Below are 15,277 nucleotides of genomic sequence, written 5' to 3'. Positions count from 1 at the left end.
TGTATATCTTTCAGACGTTTGTTTCATGGTCAAATAATGATAAATGAAGCATATCCATTTCTCTGGTCTAACAAGGGACGTATGCGAACCGTGACAGCTAGATATGTATAATTTTTTTAGCCTGACTAAATGTGGATCGCTAATCATCGTGGTATTAGTCGCTTAGTGCGGAAATGCCTCCCCGGTAAAGATAAAACGTATACCAAGCAGTGACCGGGTGAGGGTGTGCCGAGTTATATCCCAAAAATGCCGGAAAAAGGTAGAGAATGAAAATTGTGTACATCTAACCTGATACCTACAGGAGGGGAACATGTGCCATAGAACATGGCAATACTATCACACAAACAGTGTTACCATCCCAACAGAAACTTATAGTTTTTCAAATAGAATGTATTTCATTTTATGGCATTAAAACAATTTGCAAAAAAAACGTAAAGAAAATAAGCATGAGGTAAATTACCACTGTTGCCAAATAAGGAAGATATGAGGCTCTAAAGTTTAGAAATTATGGGGTTCGTACAGAGAAACGAATAAATGTACGACAACAACAAAACTTCAGAGGGAACAGATGTACAACAGGGAGTAAACCTCACCACGCACAGTGTCCGGTGATTAACGGGTTTGATACAGGATTCACTCCAAAAGGGGACATGTTAGAGTAGCCGTAGAAAGAAATCCCATGTGACATAATGCGGAAAGGTGAAGAGCAAACCTTCCTGTAGCCCATCAATTCCAATGGCGTTTGTGTGGAATCGATATCTCGAACCGTTCACGAGAGCTATAAAACGAACTGTCTTGGGGTTACAACACTGCATAAAATCCTGCATGTATTCCAAACCACAGAAACGACAGCGTAGCCCCTGAAAAGAATGCAGAAAGCTGGGGCACTAAAGGTAACAGATCTGTGACAAGAAAGTGCGTCAGAATCGATTCGCAAAGATTATGACCTGTGATAGGTGTCAGCCGAGAGTATAGGAAATGTTAGCACGTGAAACAACGATGAAGATAAAACACATTGCATTCAGGTTAACAGTAATATACAGGCGCAAAATATTTTAACATAATGCGCCAATACATACAACAGAAAAGTCGTAGATAGTATGGAAAATATCTCATCCTAGATGCACACTTGATATGCCATATTAAGCACATTAGCTACTGGATGTTGTGCATGGTCTGGTGTACTCCCTACAGTACATTCTTCCTTCCGCAGTCTTCCTGTTGTTGTAATTGTTCGTTTCGTTGCACGGACACTATAATTTCTCACCTCTAGTGCTTCATATCTCCCTCATTTGGCAACAATGATAACCCACCTTTTCCTTATTTCCTTTCACGTTTTATGCCAATTGTTTTAATGTCATAAAATGGTATACGTTCTAATTTTAAAAACTACAAGTTTGTGTTGGGATGGCAATACTGTTTGTGTTACAGTACTGCCGTATTCTTGGTTACGTGTCCCCCTTGCGTAGGTATCATATTAGCTGCATATATTTTTCATTTTCTACATTTTTTCCGGCGTTTCTGGGGTATAACTCGGCACAGTCTGACCCGGTCATTGCTTGGTACATGTATAAACGTAGCGGGGTAAACAAGACACTTCCGCACCGAGTGACTATCACCATGATAATTAGCGATCCACAGTTAGTCAGGGTACCAATTTTCATAAATATCTAGCTATCACGGTTCGCATACGTCCCTTGTAAGACGAATCTTTATTGTTTGGAGTGTTTTGCCCAATGAACACCATATATCACTGACATTATAATAATTGTGTGTGTAATGTATTTGTTTATTATATACTGCATGCAAAAAAGAAACAAAACACTGATCATACATGAATTAGAAACCCCAACGGGAAGTAGGCTTAAATCTTCGAAACGGTACGAGATATTTAAAAAATAATCGAAAAATCTCCCCTTATGGTACCCCTTATCGATTTTTATCAAGACGTCTTTCACTTGTGTCTGTAAACAGACATGTATAGTACATATGTTGTAAGGAATGACAAAGGAGATTTATGCTCATATGTGAATGATGCGCTGTGTAGAGAAGTGCAGGTTCAGCTACTATTACATGAAATAAATAGAGAATTAATAAAAAGAAATCGTGTAAGAAAGAATTGTTATTATGTTAATAGTTTGTTTACCTCTATTATTTTCTATTCTTGCTATTTTCTTTTACTTTGGTACATTTTACCCGCTTCAATGGGCACAAAGCCTATTCAAGTTCTCTTTTTCTTCCTTCTCTCTCTCTCTCCTTTCAACGTTATGCATTTTTCCTCTCTGTTGCTCAACTCTTTCCAACCGTACGCTTTTTTCTTCTTCGTTTCTTAAAAGAACTCCTAACGTTTTCTGTTCTGTTGCTTTCCTTGGGTTTCTGTATCTTCAGCGAACCTTCAAACACGATTTTACCTGTCAGAAAGTACCCAGAAACTTTTGCTTGCACACAGAGAGAGAGAGAGAGAGAAAGGAAAGTTAAAAAAAAAGAAAAAGAAATTTAAGGAGAAAAAAATACTATATTTTTCTTGCTTAGCAGAAGTGGTTATGGATGTGCTCGTTATCGCCTGTCGACTGCAGATATTTCAAACTAGTAGCACTAGGGGGTGTGCGCCGCGTATTCTTTTACCTTAAGTTTCTACTTTACACAAAGTTTGGAGTTTGGGAATAACTTCGTGTGCTTCTTTCCGTAAATATTTTTTCTTCCGTGTTCTTTCTTCTAAAATAAGCGAACATTTCATCATCCCTTTTTCAATGCTTCGTGTGATATTTTTTAACGTTGGGAAAAAAAAGAATCTCAAAATATGTGGACGTGAATTGTATAGCAAAATAACTTAGGAAGTACAACGTATTTAATCAATTTTCTCATATATAATGCCTACGCAAAACCTTTGCTCCATGAATATCCTCATTTTAGGAGTAATATTCCTTCACTATTAGAAGAATGTGTGTCACTGTTAGAATAATTCTGTCTGTTACAAGAGTATATGTCACTTTTATAATAAATTATGTCACTGTTAGAAGAATGTGTGTCACTTTCAGAATTATTCTGTCAGTGTTAGAAGAATGTCTCTCGGTGTTAGGAATGTATATAACACAGTTAGCAAAATGTATGTCTCTGTTAGAAGAATGTTGCACTGTTAGATTAATTCTGTCACCTTCAGAAGAATGTGTCACTCTTAGAATAGTTATGTCACTGTTAGAAGAATTTATGTCACTGTTAGAAGAATTTGTGTCACTGTTAGAATAATTCTGTCACATTTAGCAGAATGTGTCATTCAGAATAATCCTGTCACTGTTAGAATAATTCTTTCACTATTGGAAGAATTTGTGTCACTTTTAGAATAATTCTCTCACTGTTAGAAGAATGTTTCTCACTGTTAGAAGAATATGTATCACTGTTAGAAGAATGGGTGTCAGTGTTAGAAAAAGTCTGCCACTGCTGGAAGAATGTGTGCTACTTCTGTATGTTTGTTGCTGTTAGGAGACTTGTTATTGTTAGGAGAATTTGTATCACTGTTAGGGTACGTATATCACTCTTAGAGGAATGTGTGTCAGTGTTAGAAGAATGCTATCACAGTTAGAAGAATGTGTGCTACTGTTAGGAATATGGGTGTCATTGTTAAGAGTATGTTCGGTATCATTTAAAAGAATGTGTGTCACTGACAGGAATATTGCGTCACTGCTAGAAGTATATGTGTCACTGCTAGGAGTATATGTGTCACTGACAGGAGTATATGTGACACTGCTAGAAGTATATGTGTCACTGCTAGGACCATGTATGCTACTGCTAGGAATATATGTGTCACTGACAGGAGAATATGTGTCACTGACAGGATTATATGTGTCACTGACAGGATTATATGTGTCACTGGTAGAAGTATATGTGTCACTGTTAGGAGTATATGTGTCACTGCTAGGAGTATATGTGTCACTGCTAGGAGTATGTGTGTCACTGCTAGTATTATATGTATCACTGCTAGGAGTATATGTGTCACTGCTAGGAGTATTTCTATCATTGCTAGAAGTATTTGTCACTGCTAGAAGTACTATACGATTATTAGGGGTATGAGTGTCACTGTTAGGAATGTGAGTGTCACTGTTTGGAGTATGAGTAACACTGTTAGGAGTAGGTATGTCACTGTTAAGAATAAATGTGTCACTGTTAGAAATATATGTGTCTGTTTGGGGCATGTATGCCACTTCTAGAAGAATATATGTTAGTGTTAAAAGAATGTGTGTCGCTGCTAGGAATATGTATGTCACTGTTAGGAGAATGTGTGTTACTGTTAAGACTATGCATGACACTGCTACGAGTGTTTGTGTCACCTATAGCCCTTTACTCATAAAATATTTGCGCTTGATATTACACAGGTGAATGTAAATAATAGTGACTAATAGTTATTTTTATTTCTATAGTATCAACTTACAGGGTTAATGCAAGTTACTATATTAGTGCTATACTAGTGGAAACAAAGTTTGGTGCCCATCTCAACAGAAATTATGTGGTATGTAAGATTGTGAACAATTAACTTCTTATGTAAGTGATGATGTATGAAGGGGTGATATGTTTATGTACTTTATTTACAAATCACACATATCACATCCAAAGCTAATGAACTGTATGATTAAACCCATTTTACTGATTCACCCAGATATCATGAAGGAACGAGAAATAAGACTTGACGAATATTTTAGATGTTACTTGCTTCAATTCTTATTTAAAGGTACATGTGTTAATATGATAAATATAACATGCTTTGTTCATATGTTAATATACTGATATAATACTTAAATATTAGTACAATGAATTACTTATCTTAACATCTTTCTGCTGTAATCGTTGCTTGCTGCTAGCTAAACCACATGTTGCTTGCTAACCATCATACTTTGTCTTCGATCACACATAAACTGAGTAGCACTCTAAAACACTGTTAAGAACATGTAAATCTTGTCTATGAATGAACATGTGTTTCTCTAAAGACTATGAATAAATATGTTTTTCTAAAACTATGAATGAATATGTTTGCCTAGTTGCACTTCACAACACATTGTCGAATGCCCAGACACAACTTGAATAGCACACTGAAGGCACTGTTGCCAGCCAATGCCAACACGACTCACTAAAACTCACCAGAAAAATCACTAAAAGAATCACAAAGAATTCACTAAACCACTAAACTATATACAAAAAATGAAACTAATATGAATAAAAATAATGCACATATGCAAGCTTATCTATCCTCCCCCTCCTTGATTGGACACAATCAATTAATATTCTAGGGGTAAAGGAATTAGCTTAGCAACACTACGCCGAAAAATGCCACTTTTACACTTCACAGTTGCCACTCGCACTAAATTATCACTGCCCGGATGAACTTCTTCAATCACACTTAACTTCCACACTTGAGGAGGAACGTTGTCTTCTTTCAACAATACGACCATGCCCGGTTGTAGATTAGGCTGAGCTGACTTCCATTTTCTTCTTTGTTGTAACTGGTTGAGGTAATCCCTTGACCAACGTTTCCAAATATGCTGCTTCATTTGTTGAATCCGTTGCCATCTTCCTAATCTGTTGATAGGTACGTCCAGTAGATCTGGTTCCGGAAGGCTGAGAAGTGTAGCTCCCATCAAAAAATGTCCTGGACTGAGATACATTGGATCTGTAGGATCGTTGGAAATGGCTGTCAATGGTCTTGAATTTAGAATGGCTTCAATTTGAATAAGTAACGTGTTCAACTCTTCGTATGTCAGACTTGCAGTTCCTGCTACACGCCGTAGGTGGTACTTCATGGATTTTATTGAACTTTCCCATGACCCCATGTGAGGAGATCTGGCAGGAATGAATTTCCATTCTAAACCTTCTTGAGCTGAGTATTCCAGGATGTCCTTTCGGTTAGTCTTAGATTCAAAAAATTGTTGCAATTCTCGATTGGCGCCAACAAAGTTTGAACCATTGTCGCTACAGATAGATAAGCATTTTCCTCGCCTAGCAATAAATCTCTTCAATGCTGCGATGAAGGCTTGAGAACTTAAGTCTGAAACTATTTCTATGTGAACTGCTCTAGTGGCTAAACAGATGAACAACGCTGCATAGACTTTCATTTGAATTTTGCTGCGAATCGTGGGCTTGACATAAAAGAATCCTGCGTAGTCCACTCCTACGTGTACAAATGGTCTTGCTTCATTTACTCTTTCCTTGGGTAAGTGTCCCATTAACTGTGATGAACTTGTTGATCTCCACTTGAAACAAACCAAACAATTGTGTACTATTGCCTTGACCGTCTTCTTAGCTCTTGGAATCCAATATCTGGTACGCAAAGATGCAATAAGAAGCTGTGGTCCTGCATGAAGCAACCTTTTATGTTCTTCTTTGACTATCAGGTGGGTGAAATGATGTCCTGCAGGTAAGATGAATTGGTGCTTGTTGTCGTACTCCAAGTTTGAATGTTCCAATCTTCCTCCTACTCTTAGCATTCCTTCCGTGTCCAGAAATGGAAAAAGATCCTTGATTGGGCTCTTTGTTGAAACTTCCATTTGTTGCTGCAAGTTCAATATTTCTTGATGATAGGTAGTATGTTGTACTATCTTGATACATCTGTGTAACGCTAAACGAAGTTCCGGAGCGTCAAGACTATCGGTTCTTCTTTCTGATTTCTTGGAAAGATAATTATGTTTGAATCGCAAACAATATGCTACTACTCTCAACATTTTGTTTAACGATGAATACCTTTTCATAAAGCTTGTTTCATGAACTGCCACCAAACTTATCATGACTTTCTTCTCTTCTGGAATATTAACTGGCTCATTTTGTTCTTGACATGGCCATTCTGCTGTGTGAAGAAACTCTGGACCATGCCACCATTCTCGAGACTGAATAAGAGTATTGGGATCCGCTCCTCGACTAACTATGTCTGCCGCATTTTCTTTACTAGGCACGTGGTGCCATTGATTGATTGATGTGATTCTCTGAATTTGAGCCACCCTGTTGGATACAAATGTCTTCCAACGATTGGGAGGTGATTTGATCCATGACAAAACTATCGTCGAGTCTGTCCACAGGTGTATACCACTGACCTCTATATTCAATATGGATAGCGTTTTGTCTATTAGCTTCGAAAGTAACAGTGCTCCACATAATTCCAATCTAGGCAAAGTTTGCTTCTTCAGTGGTGCAACCTTCGACTTTGAACAAAGTAAATTGACTTCAATGTTTCCTTGTTCGTCTGTAGCCCTGATGTACACTACTGCTCCAAAATTTTCTTCACTTGCATCGCAAAAACCATGTAATTGAATTTCCTTAACGTTCTCCGAAGACATTACGTTTCTTGTAATTTGTATCTTCGCCATCGCAGGTAACCAAGACATTAATTGATTCCACTCAACTTGTAGGACTGTGTCTAATGGATCATTCCAATCCATCCCTGTCTTCCACAACTTCTGTAAGAAATTCTTGTCTTTGATGACAATTGGAGCGATTAGACCTAATGGATCGAAGATAGATGACACTATACTGACGACTTGTCTTTTTGTCATTGCAACATTACTTTCTGGTGCAGTTCCGTGTTTACAAATTTTGTTCGAAATTATAAGTTTGTCTGTTAATGGAATCCATGCTATTCCTAAAGTCTTAACACCGTCTTGCTGACCAAGTATGATTGGCTGTTGGTTTTCCCTGAAGTCTTCAGGAACTCCTTGAAGTACTTCTTCTTTGTTAGAACCCCATTTACAAAGCTTGAAACCTGCTCTGCTTAAAATATTAATAAGATCCTTCTGTAGTTCTAAGGCCTTTGACACGTTTGGTACTGATTTTAACACATCATCAATGTAGAAATTGTGTTTTATTACTTCTGCTGCTTCTGGAAATTTCTTGGAATTTTCCTCCGCTATTTGCTTCAGACATCTTGTTGCCAAGAAGGACGCTGACGAAGTCCCGTACGTCACTGTTTGTAACTCATACGACTGGATCGGTTCTTCTACTGAATTTCTCCAAAGGATGCGTTGTAAACACTTGTCCTCATCATGAATTAATATTTGGCGGTACATTTTCTCTAAGTCTGCTGTAAATGCAACTGGATACAACCGAAACCTTAAAATAATGGAGTACAAGTCATCTTGAACAATTGGCCCAACTTGAAGAATGTCATTCAATGATTTGCCATTAGACGTTTTTGCACTTGCATCAAAAACCACTCTTAATTTAGTTGTTGTACTGTCCATCTTGAATACAGGATGATGTGGAAGATAACAACTGCTGCTGCTGTTCACGTCTTCTTCTGTAACTTTTCGCATGTGACCCAAACTTAAATACTCATCCATGAAGGCGGCATATTGTTTATGAAACTCAGGATTTTGTAGCAATCTTCTTTCAAGCTGCTTAAATCTTTGTAGTGCCATGTTGTAAGACTTTCCTAAAGCTGCATTCTCTTCCTTCTTTGGTAATTTGACAATAAATCTTCCATCTCCATTTCTGGTTGTATTCTTTAAAAAATGTTTCTCACAATTTTCTTCTTCCGGCGTGTAAATCTTAGTCTGAAGATCTTCGAGTTCCCAGAATTTTCTCAATTGTGTATCCAAGTCTGTCTCCATCTGAGCAAAACATGAAATTACCGACTGGTTGGCTTCTTCGGGTATTGAAGGCATATTTCCGACGACAACGTATCCTAGCTTCGTTTCCTGCAAAACTGGATAATGTCCATTTCTAGTCTTCTGGCCTGGCTCGAGGAGACTGTAGAATAACCCCGCACCTATAAGCATGTCTACTGACGACGAGCGATGAAAATTTGGATCGGCTAAGCAAATATCCTTTGGCAAGTTCCAATTACTGTAATCGATATCCTTAGAAGGTATGCAACCTGTAATGTTTGGCAATACTAAACAATTGACCACTGCATTAAAATCACATGTTCTTGAATAAATATGAACTTCAACACTGTGCTGAGCTTCGGAGGTTACAGAATTGATACCTCTAATGGGAACACGATTTTTCGTTTTCTTGAGACCTAATCTATGAACTAAAGCTTCGCTTACAAAATTCGATTGAGACGCTGCATCTAATAACACTCTGCATTGTTGAAAACGACCTTTAGTGTCTGTTACGTTAACTAACGCTGTTGCTAATAAGACTTGCTGACCATAATTAATCCTAAATGAGCAATAAGAGTCCTGTGGTTGAACCTTAACCTGATTCTGTTCCTTAACTTTAGGTACGTTAGTATTATTGTTATTTGTTTTGCTTGAACTGTCTTTGTTAGTAGCCTCCTGAGTAGTATCTTCATGCAACAGTGTATTATGCTTAAAATTACATTTCTTACAAGTACTTGATTTGCATGCCTTTACTTGATGTTTATTACCTAAGCAATTAAAACACAGTTTATTTTGCTTCACGAGCTCCTTTCTTTGATTAATGTTGGCACTCAGAAATTCTGGGCAGCGAAAAACAGCATGCGTTTCTTTGCTACGGCAAATATTACATGCATTTGGAAGCACAGTAACAAACGAATTCACTCGACTGTTATTCTTTCTTTTTGCTTTGGAATCTACACTTTTGTTGTCATAAGTACTTTCAGATTGAGTAGGACGAATGTTTTCTAACATTTGACAACGACCTTCTAAAAATGAAAATAATTCCGATAACGATGGAAAGGAGTCATTACTTTGCTCAGCTTCCCATTCCCTTTTGCTTGTCGAATCAAGTTTTTCTACTAAACGTTGTGTTAGGAGTACGTCATGCAAAGGTTTGTCCAAATTCAATGCTTCAAGGGCTTGAAAATTACTACGTGCAGTATTTACAAATTGTCTAATGTCTTTAGCGTTTTCTTTCATTACTGGCTTGATATTGAGCAACCCTCGTACATATGTCGAAGCTATCAACCGTTTGTTTTCGTAGCGTTCAACAAGAAGCTTCCATGCGATTTCGTAATTTACTTCTACCGTTGGCAGATTTGCTATTAATGTAAACGCTTCTCCCTTGAGTGATGTGCGCAAATATTGAAACTTACAAACTGTACTTAATGATTCGTTATTGTGAATAAGGGAAATGAAAATGTCCTTAAAGGGCGACCACTCCTCGTATTTACCGCAAAATGTGGGCAAGGAAATTTTAGGCAATTGTACTGAACTACTACTAGAATTTCCAGCTTTGTTATTTGCTGTCCCTGAATCCGTTTTTTGTTCTAAACTATCAATAAATTCTTGTAGCTTAACCTTTGAATCATAATACAGTTCCTCGAATGTAATTCTGTGCGTTTCTTGTTCACCCGTCTCATCCAAGAGCTCTATTTCTGACTGTATCTCATCAAACTTAATAAAAACCCCTTCAAGTGCAACTAGCCTTGTTCTTGCTTCCTGTATGCTAGGTTTATTTTCATTCTGTAGTTTTTGAAGAAATGTCTGTATTCTTGTTGCCTGACCTTTGACCGAAGCACGTTTCTTAATTAATTGACCCAACTGCACTTCTGCCATTGTTTCAGTCCTTCTTTTTTAACTACACAAACCGCTGACAATATATTTTACTTTTCACTTCTGAGTGACCTACAAACGTGTAACCTTGAATTCAGCTGGGTTGAATGCACACACACCACTATACTGATATGAACAGTTCTGTCCAGCCTATGACAGCCAGCACCCACACAAACACACACATGAGAACAAACAATGCAGTCACGTTTCTCGTTCTGATATCCGTGGACGGAGGACCAAAAAAATGATGATGTATGAAGGGGTGATATGTTTATGTACTTTATTTACAAATCACACATATCACATCCAAAGCTAATGAACTGTATGATTAAACCCATTTTACTGATTCACCCAGATATCATGAAGGAACGAGAAATAAGACTTGACGAATATTTTAGATGTTACTTGCTTCAATTCTTATTTAAAGGTACATGTGTTAATATGATAAATATAACATGCTTTGTTCATATGTTAATATACTGATATAATACTTAAATATTAGTACAATGAATTACTTATCTTAACATCTTTCTGCTGTAATCGTTGCTTGCTGCTAGCTAAACCACATGTTGCTTGCTAACCATCATACTTTGTCTTCGATCACACATAAACTGAGTAGCACTCTAAAACACTGTTAAGAACATGTAAATCTTGTCTATGAATGAACATGTGTTTCTCTAAAGACTATGAATAAATATGTTTTTCTAAAACTATGAATGAATATGTTTGCCTAGTTGCACTTCACAACACATTGTCGAATGCCCAGACACAACTTGAATAGCACACTGAAGGCACTGTTGCCAGCCAATGCCAACACGACTCACTAAAACTCACCAGAAAAATCACTAAAAGAATCACAAAGAATTCACTAAACCACTAAACTATATACAAAAAATGAAACTAATATGAATAAAAATAATGCACATATGCAAGCTTATCTAGTAAGAAAGAAAGAAAACTAACTAGCTTCAAATGTCAGCTGTCAAATAATGTTAGGTCTGAACCACTGTGACTCATATACGGTGTGACTTGGGATACTAATGTTATCTCGAGCGCAAGGGGCTCAATACTTTTCAGAATACTTCATAGTAACTAATTTTTGTGTTCCATGTAGCGAATTTGATAGTGCGTATGTATTCGCTTCAATTCTCAGCAGCAGTAAGTAATTTTACTACTTGATTCAGCGCTATAAGGTAATTGCCGGCTACTTTACTTAATAAATAGACAATTTTGTTTCAGAAAGCTAGAACAGTGTTTAATGAAACCGATGTACTGGCTATACATCACAAAAATAAAATGTCTTGGAGAAACAGAAACCATTGCAGGCTGCAGTGTGTTAAAAATTAACAGCTGTAATGTAGGTACTTCACTCGTTATCTATTTAATACCTGTAATTCATAGTCTTTCGCCACATACCTACTCTCCCCCATTTTACGTTTTATATTGATCCGTATATTTCAATCGTATCATTCCTCTCCGTATATCTTCTTCTGCTATTCTCTATATAGTTATAATAATGTTACTCCTTGATATTTCATAATGTGTCTAATCATCCTGTTTCCTCAGCAAGCTCCTATGTTCTAATAACTCCAATACTCTCTCATTTGATACCTTATCCGCTCTCTAAAGTTCAATACGATGTTCTCTTACCATGCACAACACTCTCTCATTTGATACCTTATCTACTATCTAATGTTCAACGTCAAGATGTTGTGCCATGTCAATACTTTTATATCTGAAACCTTGTCTACTATCTAATGTCCAACATCATGTTATTCTACCATGTCCAATACTCTTATATTTGATAACTTATCCACCATCTAATGTCAACATCATGTTATCCTACTATGTCCAATACTCTTTCATTTTATATTTTATCCACTATCTAATGTTCAACATCATTTTGCCCGACCATGTCCAGTACGCTTTCATTTGATGCCTTGTCCACTATCTAATGTTCAACATCACGTTATCCAACAATGTCCAATACTCTTTCTACCTTATCCACTATCTAATGTTCAACATAATAATGTCCTACCATGTCCAATACTCTTTCATCAGATACCTTATCCACTATCTAGTGTTCAACGTCATGGTATCCTACCATGTCCGATATTCTGTTATTTGATATCTTATCCACTACCTAATGTTCAACATGATTAATCTTACCATGTCCAATACTCTTTCATTTTAGACCTTATCCACTATCTAAAGTTCAACATCATGTTACGCAACCATGTCCAGTACGCTTTCAGTTGATACCTTATTCACTATCTAATGTTCAACATCATGTTATCCTACCATCTCCAATACTGTTTTATTTGATACCTTATCCACTATCTAATGTTTGACATCATGTTATTCTAACATAACGAATACTCTTTCATCTGATACCTTGTCCACTATCTAATGTTCAACATTATGTTACCTACCATGTCCAATACTCTTTCAGTTGATACCTTATCCAACTATCTAATGTTCAACCTTATTGTGTTGCACTATGTCCAGTACTGTTTCATTTGATACCTTGTCCACTATCTAATGTTCAACATCAGGTTATGCTACCATCTCCAATACTCTTTCACCTGATATCATATCCATTATCTAATTTTCAACATTATGTTATCTACTATCTCCAATACTCTTTCATTTGATACCTTATCCATCTATCTATCTAATGTTCAACCTTATGGTGTTGCACTATGTCCAATACTGTTTCATTTGATACCTTATTCACTATCTAATGTTCAATATCATGTAATCCTACCATGTCCAATGCTCTGTCATTTCATACCTTATCTACCTAGGTACTATCTAATGGCAACATCGTGTTATTCTACCATGTCCAATACTCTTTCATCAGATACCTTATCCACTATCTAGTGTTCAACGTCATGGTACCCTACCATGTCCGATATTCTTTTATTTGATATCTTATCCACTACCTAATGTTCAACATGATTAATCTTACCATGTCCAATACTCTTTCATTTTAGACCCTATCCACTATCTAGTGAACATCATGTTACACAACCATGTCCAGTACGCTTTCAGTTGATACCTTATTCACTATCTAATGTTCAACATCATGTTATCCTACCATCTCCAATACTCTTTCATTTGATACCTTATCCATCTATCTAATGTTCAATCTTATTGTATTGTACTATGTCCAATACTATTTCATTTCATACCTTATCCACTACCTAATGTTCAATATCATGTAATCTTACCATGTCCAATACTCTGTCATTTCATACCTTATCTACCTAGGTACTATCTAATGGCAACATCATGTTATTCTACCATGTCCAATACTCTTTCATCTGATACCTTATCCACTATCTAATGTTGAACATCATGGTATCCTACCATGTCCAATATTCTTTCATTTGATACCTTATCCACCTATCTAATGTTCAACATCATGTTATCCTATCATGTCTAATATTTTTTTTGTTTGATAACTTATCCACCATCTAATGTTCAACACCAAGTTATCGTACCGTGTCCATTACTCTTTCATTTGATACCATATCCACCTACCTAATTTTGAACATTCTTCTATAGCAGCACACTTCGAAGGCTTTCAATTTCCGCTTTTCCTTTTCTTCTAGGACTCTATGCCTCACACATATATAACATCCACTCTATACATATGTTTTTATCAGCTCTTTCTTGATATTAATATCGATGTTTTCGATTAGACGTCACTGTTTTCCTTCGAATATCTATATGTTAATTATTCTGGATTTTATATCTTGCTTGCTCTGTTATCACTTGCTGCTTTATTTCCTAAGTAACAGGATTAGTGCACTTCTTTTTACAAAGTAATGACCTTGTTTCATCTTTAGTTTTCTTCTTGTTTCTTTTCGTACGCACCTAATCATTTTCGTCTTGCTCTTGTTGATTTTCATGTTGTATTTGCAGCTAACCATATGTTACTTTTCATTTGCCTTCAATTTATGTTCTGTCTTCCAATAACACAATATTGCTTGCAAATATAAGAATGTGTCTTTTCTGTCCATTAACAGTAATTCGTATGTCTGGAGTGACTTCAATTTTTTTCATAGCTTCTTAAGTGTAAAGGTTAAACATCTTGATTGATCTCCTTCTGAATTAAGCTACTCCTCTCTCTCACACACACATAAATTGTTGCCTTCTGTTCTTTGCATATTATTCTAGAAAAGTCAATTCTGGAACTAATTTGCGAAGGTCCAAACAGGGTGACATTATTTGTTGGTCTACACAGAAGTGCAGAAGCTGGAAGCTAATTGCATAGACCAAAAAAGACAAATCAGCATTTTCAGTGCTTGATACCAGTCCAAACTAACCATAGTCAAATGATATAGTTGTTTAGTTCCCAAATTTCAAGGACAGCAAATAACATGAAGGCCCAGGTACTGTACTTAAGTATTTTTTCTTCCTCTTCTTCTTCTCCTATTCTACCTTCTACCCTTTTAGTCTGTCATTGACATAAATGTTTTATGTTTTATTTTGCATGTTAGGCATAGATCACAACAAATTTTCTAAGCTTTAAAGTCCTAGTTATTGAGGAGTGATCTCTCTATCTCCCCTGTCCTTTGATTTACGTAGAGCTCACCTTTCCAGGGTGCAGGGCTCTGCGTTGGTTCAATAGTAGAGGGTTCGTCTGTGGTGCATAGGGTCTGGTTCAATCCCAGCTCGTACAAAATAGATATTGTGGCGGACCAACACCTTGTGTGTGGATTTTGTTGAAGTTTCTCGGATTCCTCCCAATTTATTTACTCCACTATTTCATAAATTATTATCATCACCATGTTCTTTAGCTTGGGTGCATA

General features: G+C 36.6%; 1 protein-coding gene across 1 annotated transcript; it reads right to left on the bottom strand.

The window, feature by feature from the left end:
• Positions 1 to 5,267: 5,267 nt before the first annotated feature.
• LOC145665121 (uncharacterized) lies at positions 5,268 to 8,393 on the bottom strand. The gene is made up of 2 exons (XM_081732397.1): positions 7,845 to 8,393; positions 5,268 to 6,653 (listed from the first exon to the last, which is right to left on the bottom strand). The coding sequence occupies exons 1-2, from the start codon at positions 8,391 to 8,393 to the stop codon at positions 5,268 to 5,270; spliced, it is 1,935 nt and encodes a 644-aa protein (XP_081588523.1).
• Between the last annotated feature and the right edge of the window lie 6,884 nt (positions 8,394 to 15,277).

This window comes from Thermobia domestica, chromosome 11, assembly GCF_964235325.1.
Source record: "Thermobia domestica chromosome 11, izTheDome1.hap1.1, whole genome shotgun sequence".
Taxonomy (NCBI): Eukaryota; Metazoa; Arthropoda; class Insecta; order Zygentoma; family Lepismatidae; genus Thermobia; species Thermobia domestica.
This window is presented reverse-complemented; position numbering and strand designations above follow the sequence as displayed.

Bases quoted from the DNA above. Each gene is read 5' to 3' on its own strand.
- LOC145665121 (XM_081732397.1), bottom strand. From the start codon at position 8,393: ATGGCACTACAAAGATTTAAGCAGCTTGAAAGAAGATTGCTACAAAAT. The intron at 6,654-7,844 runs GTAATAAAACAC...TATCTTTCCAAG, and splicing joins AATTTCCAGAAGCAGCAGAA to AAATCAGAAAGAAGAACCGA.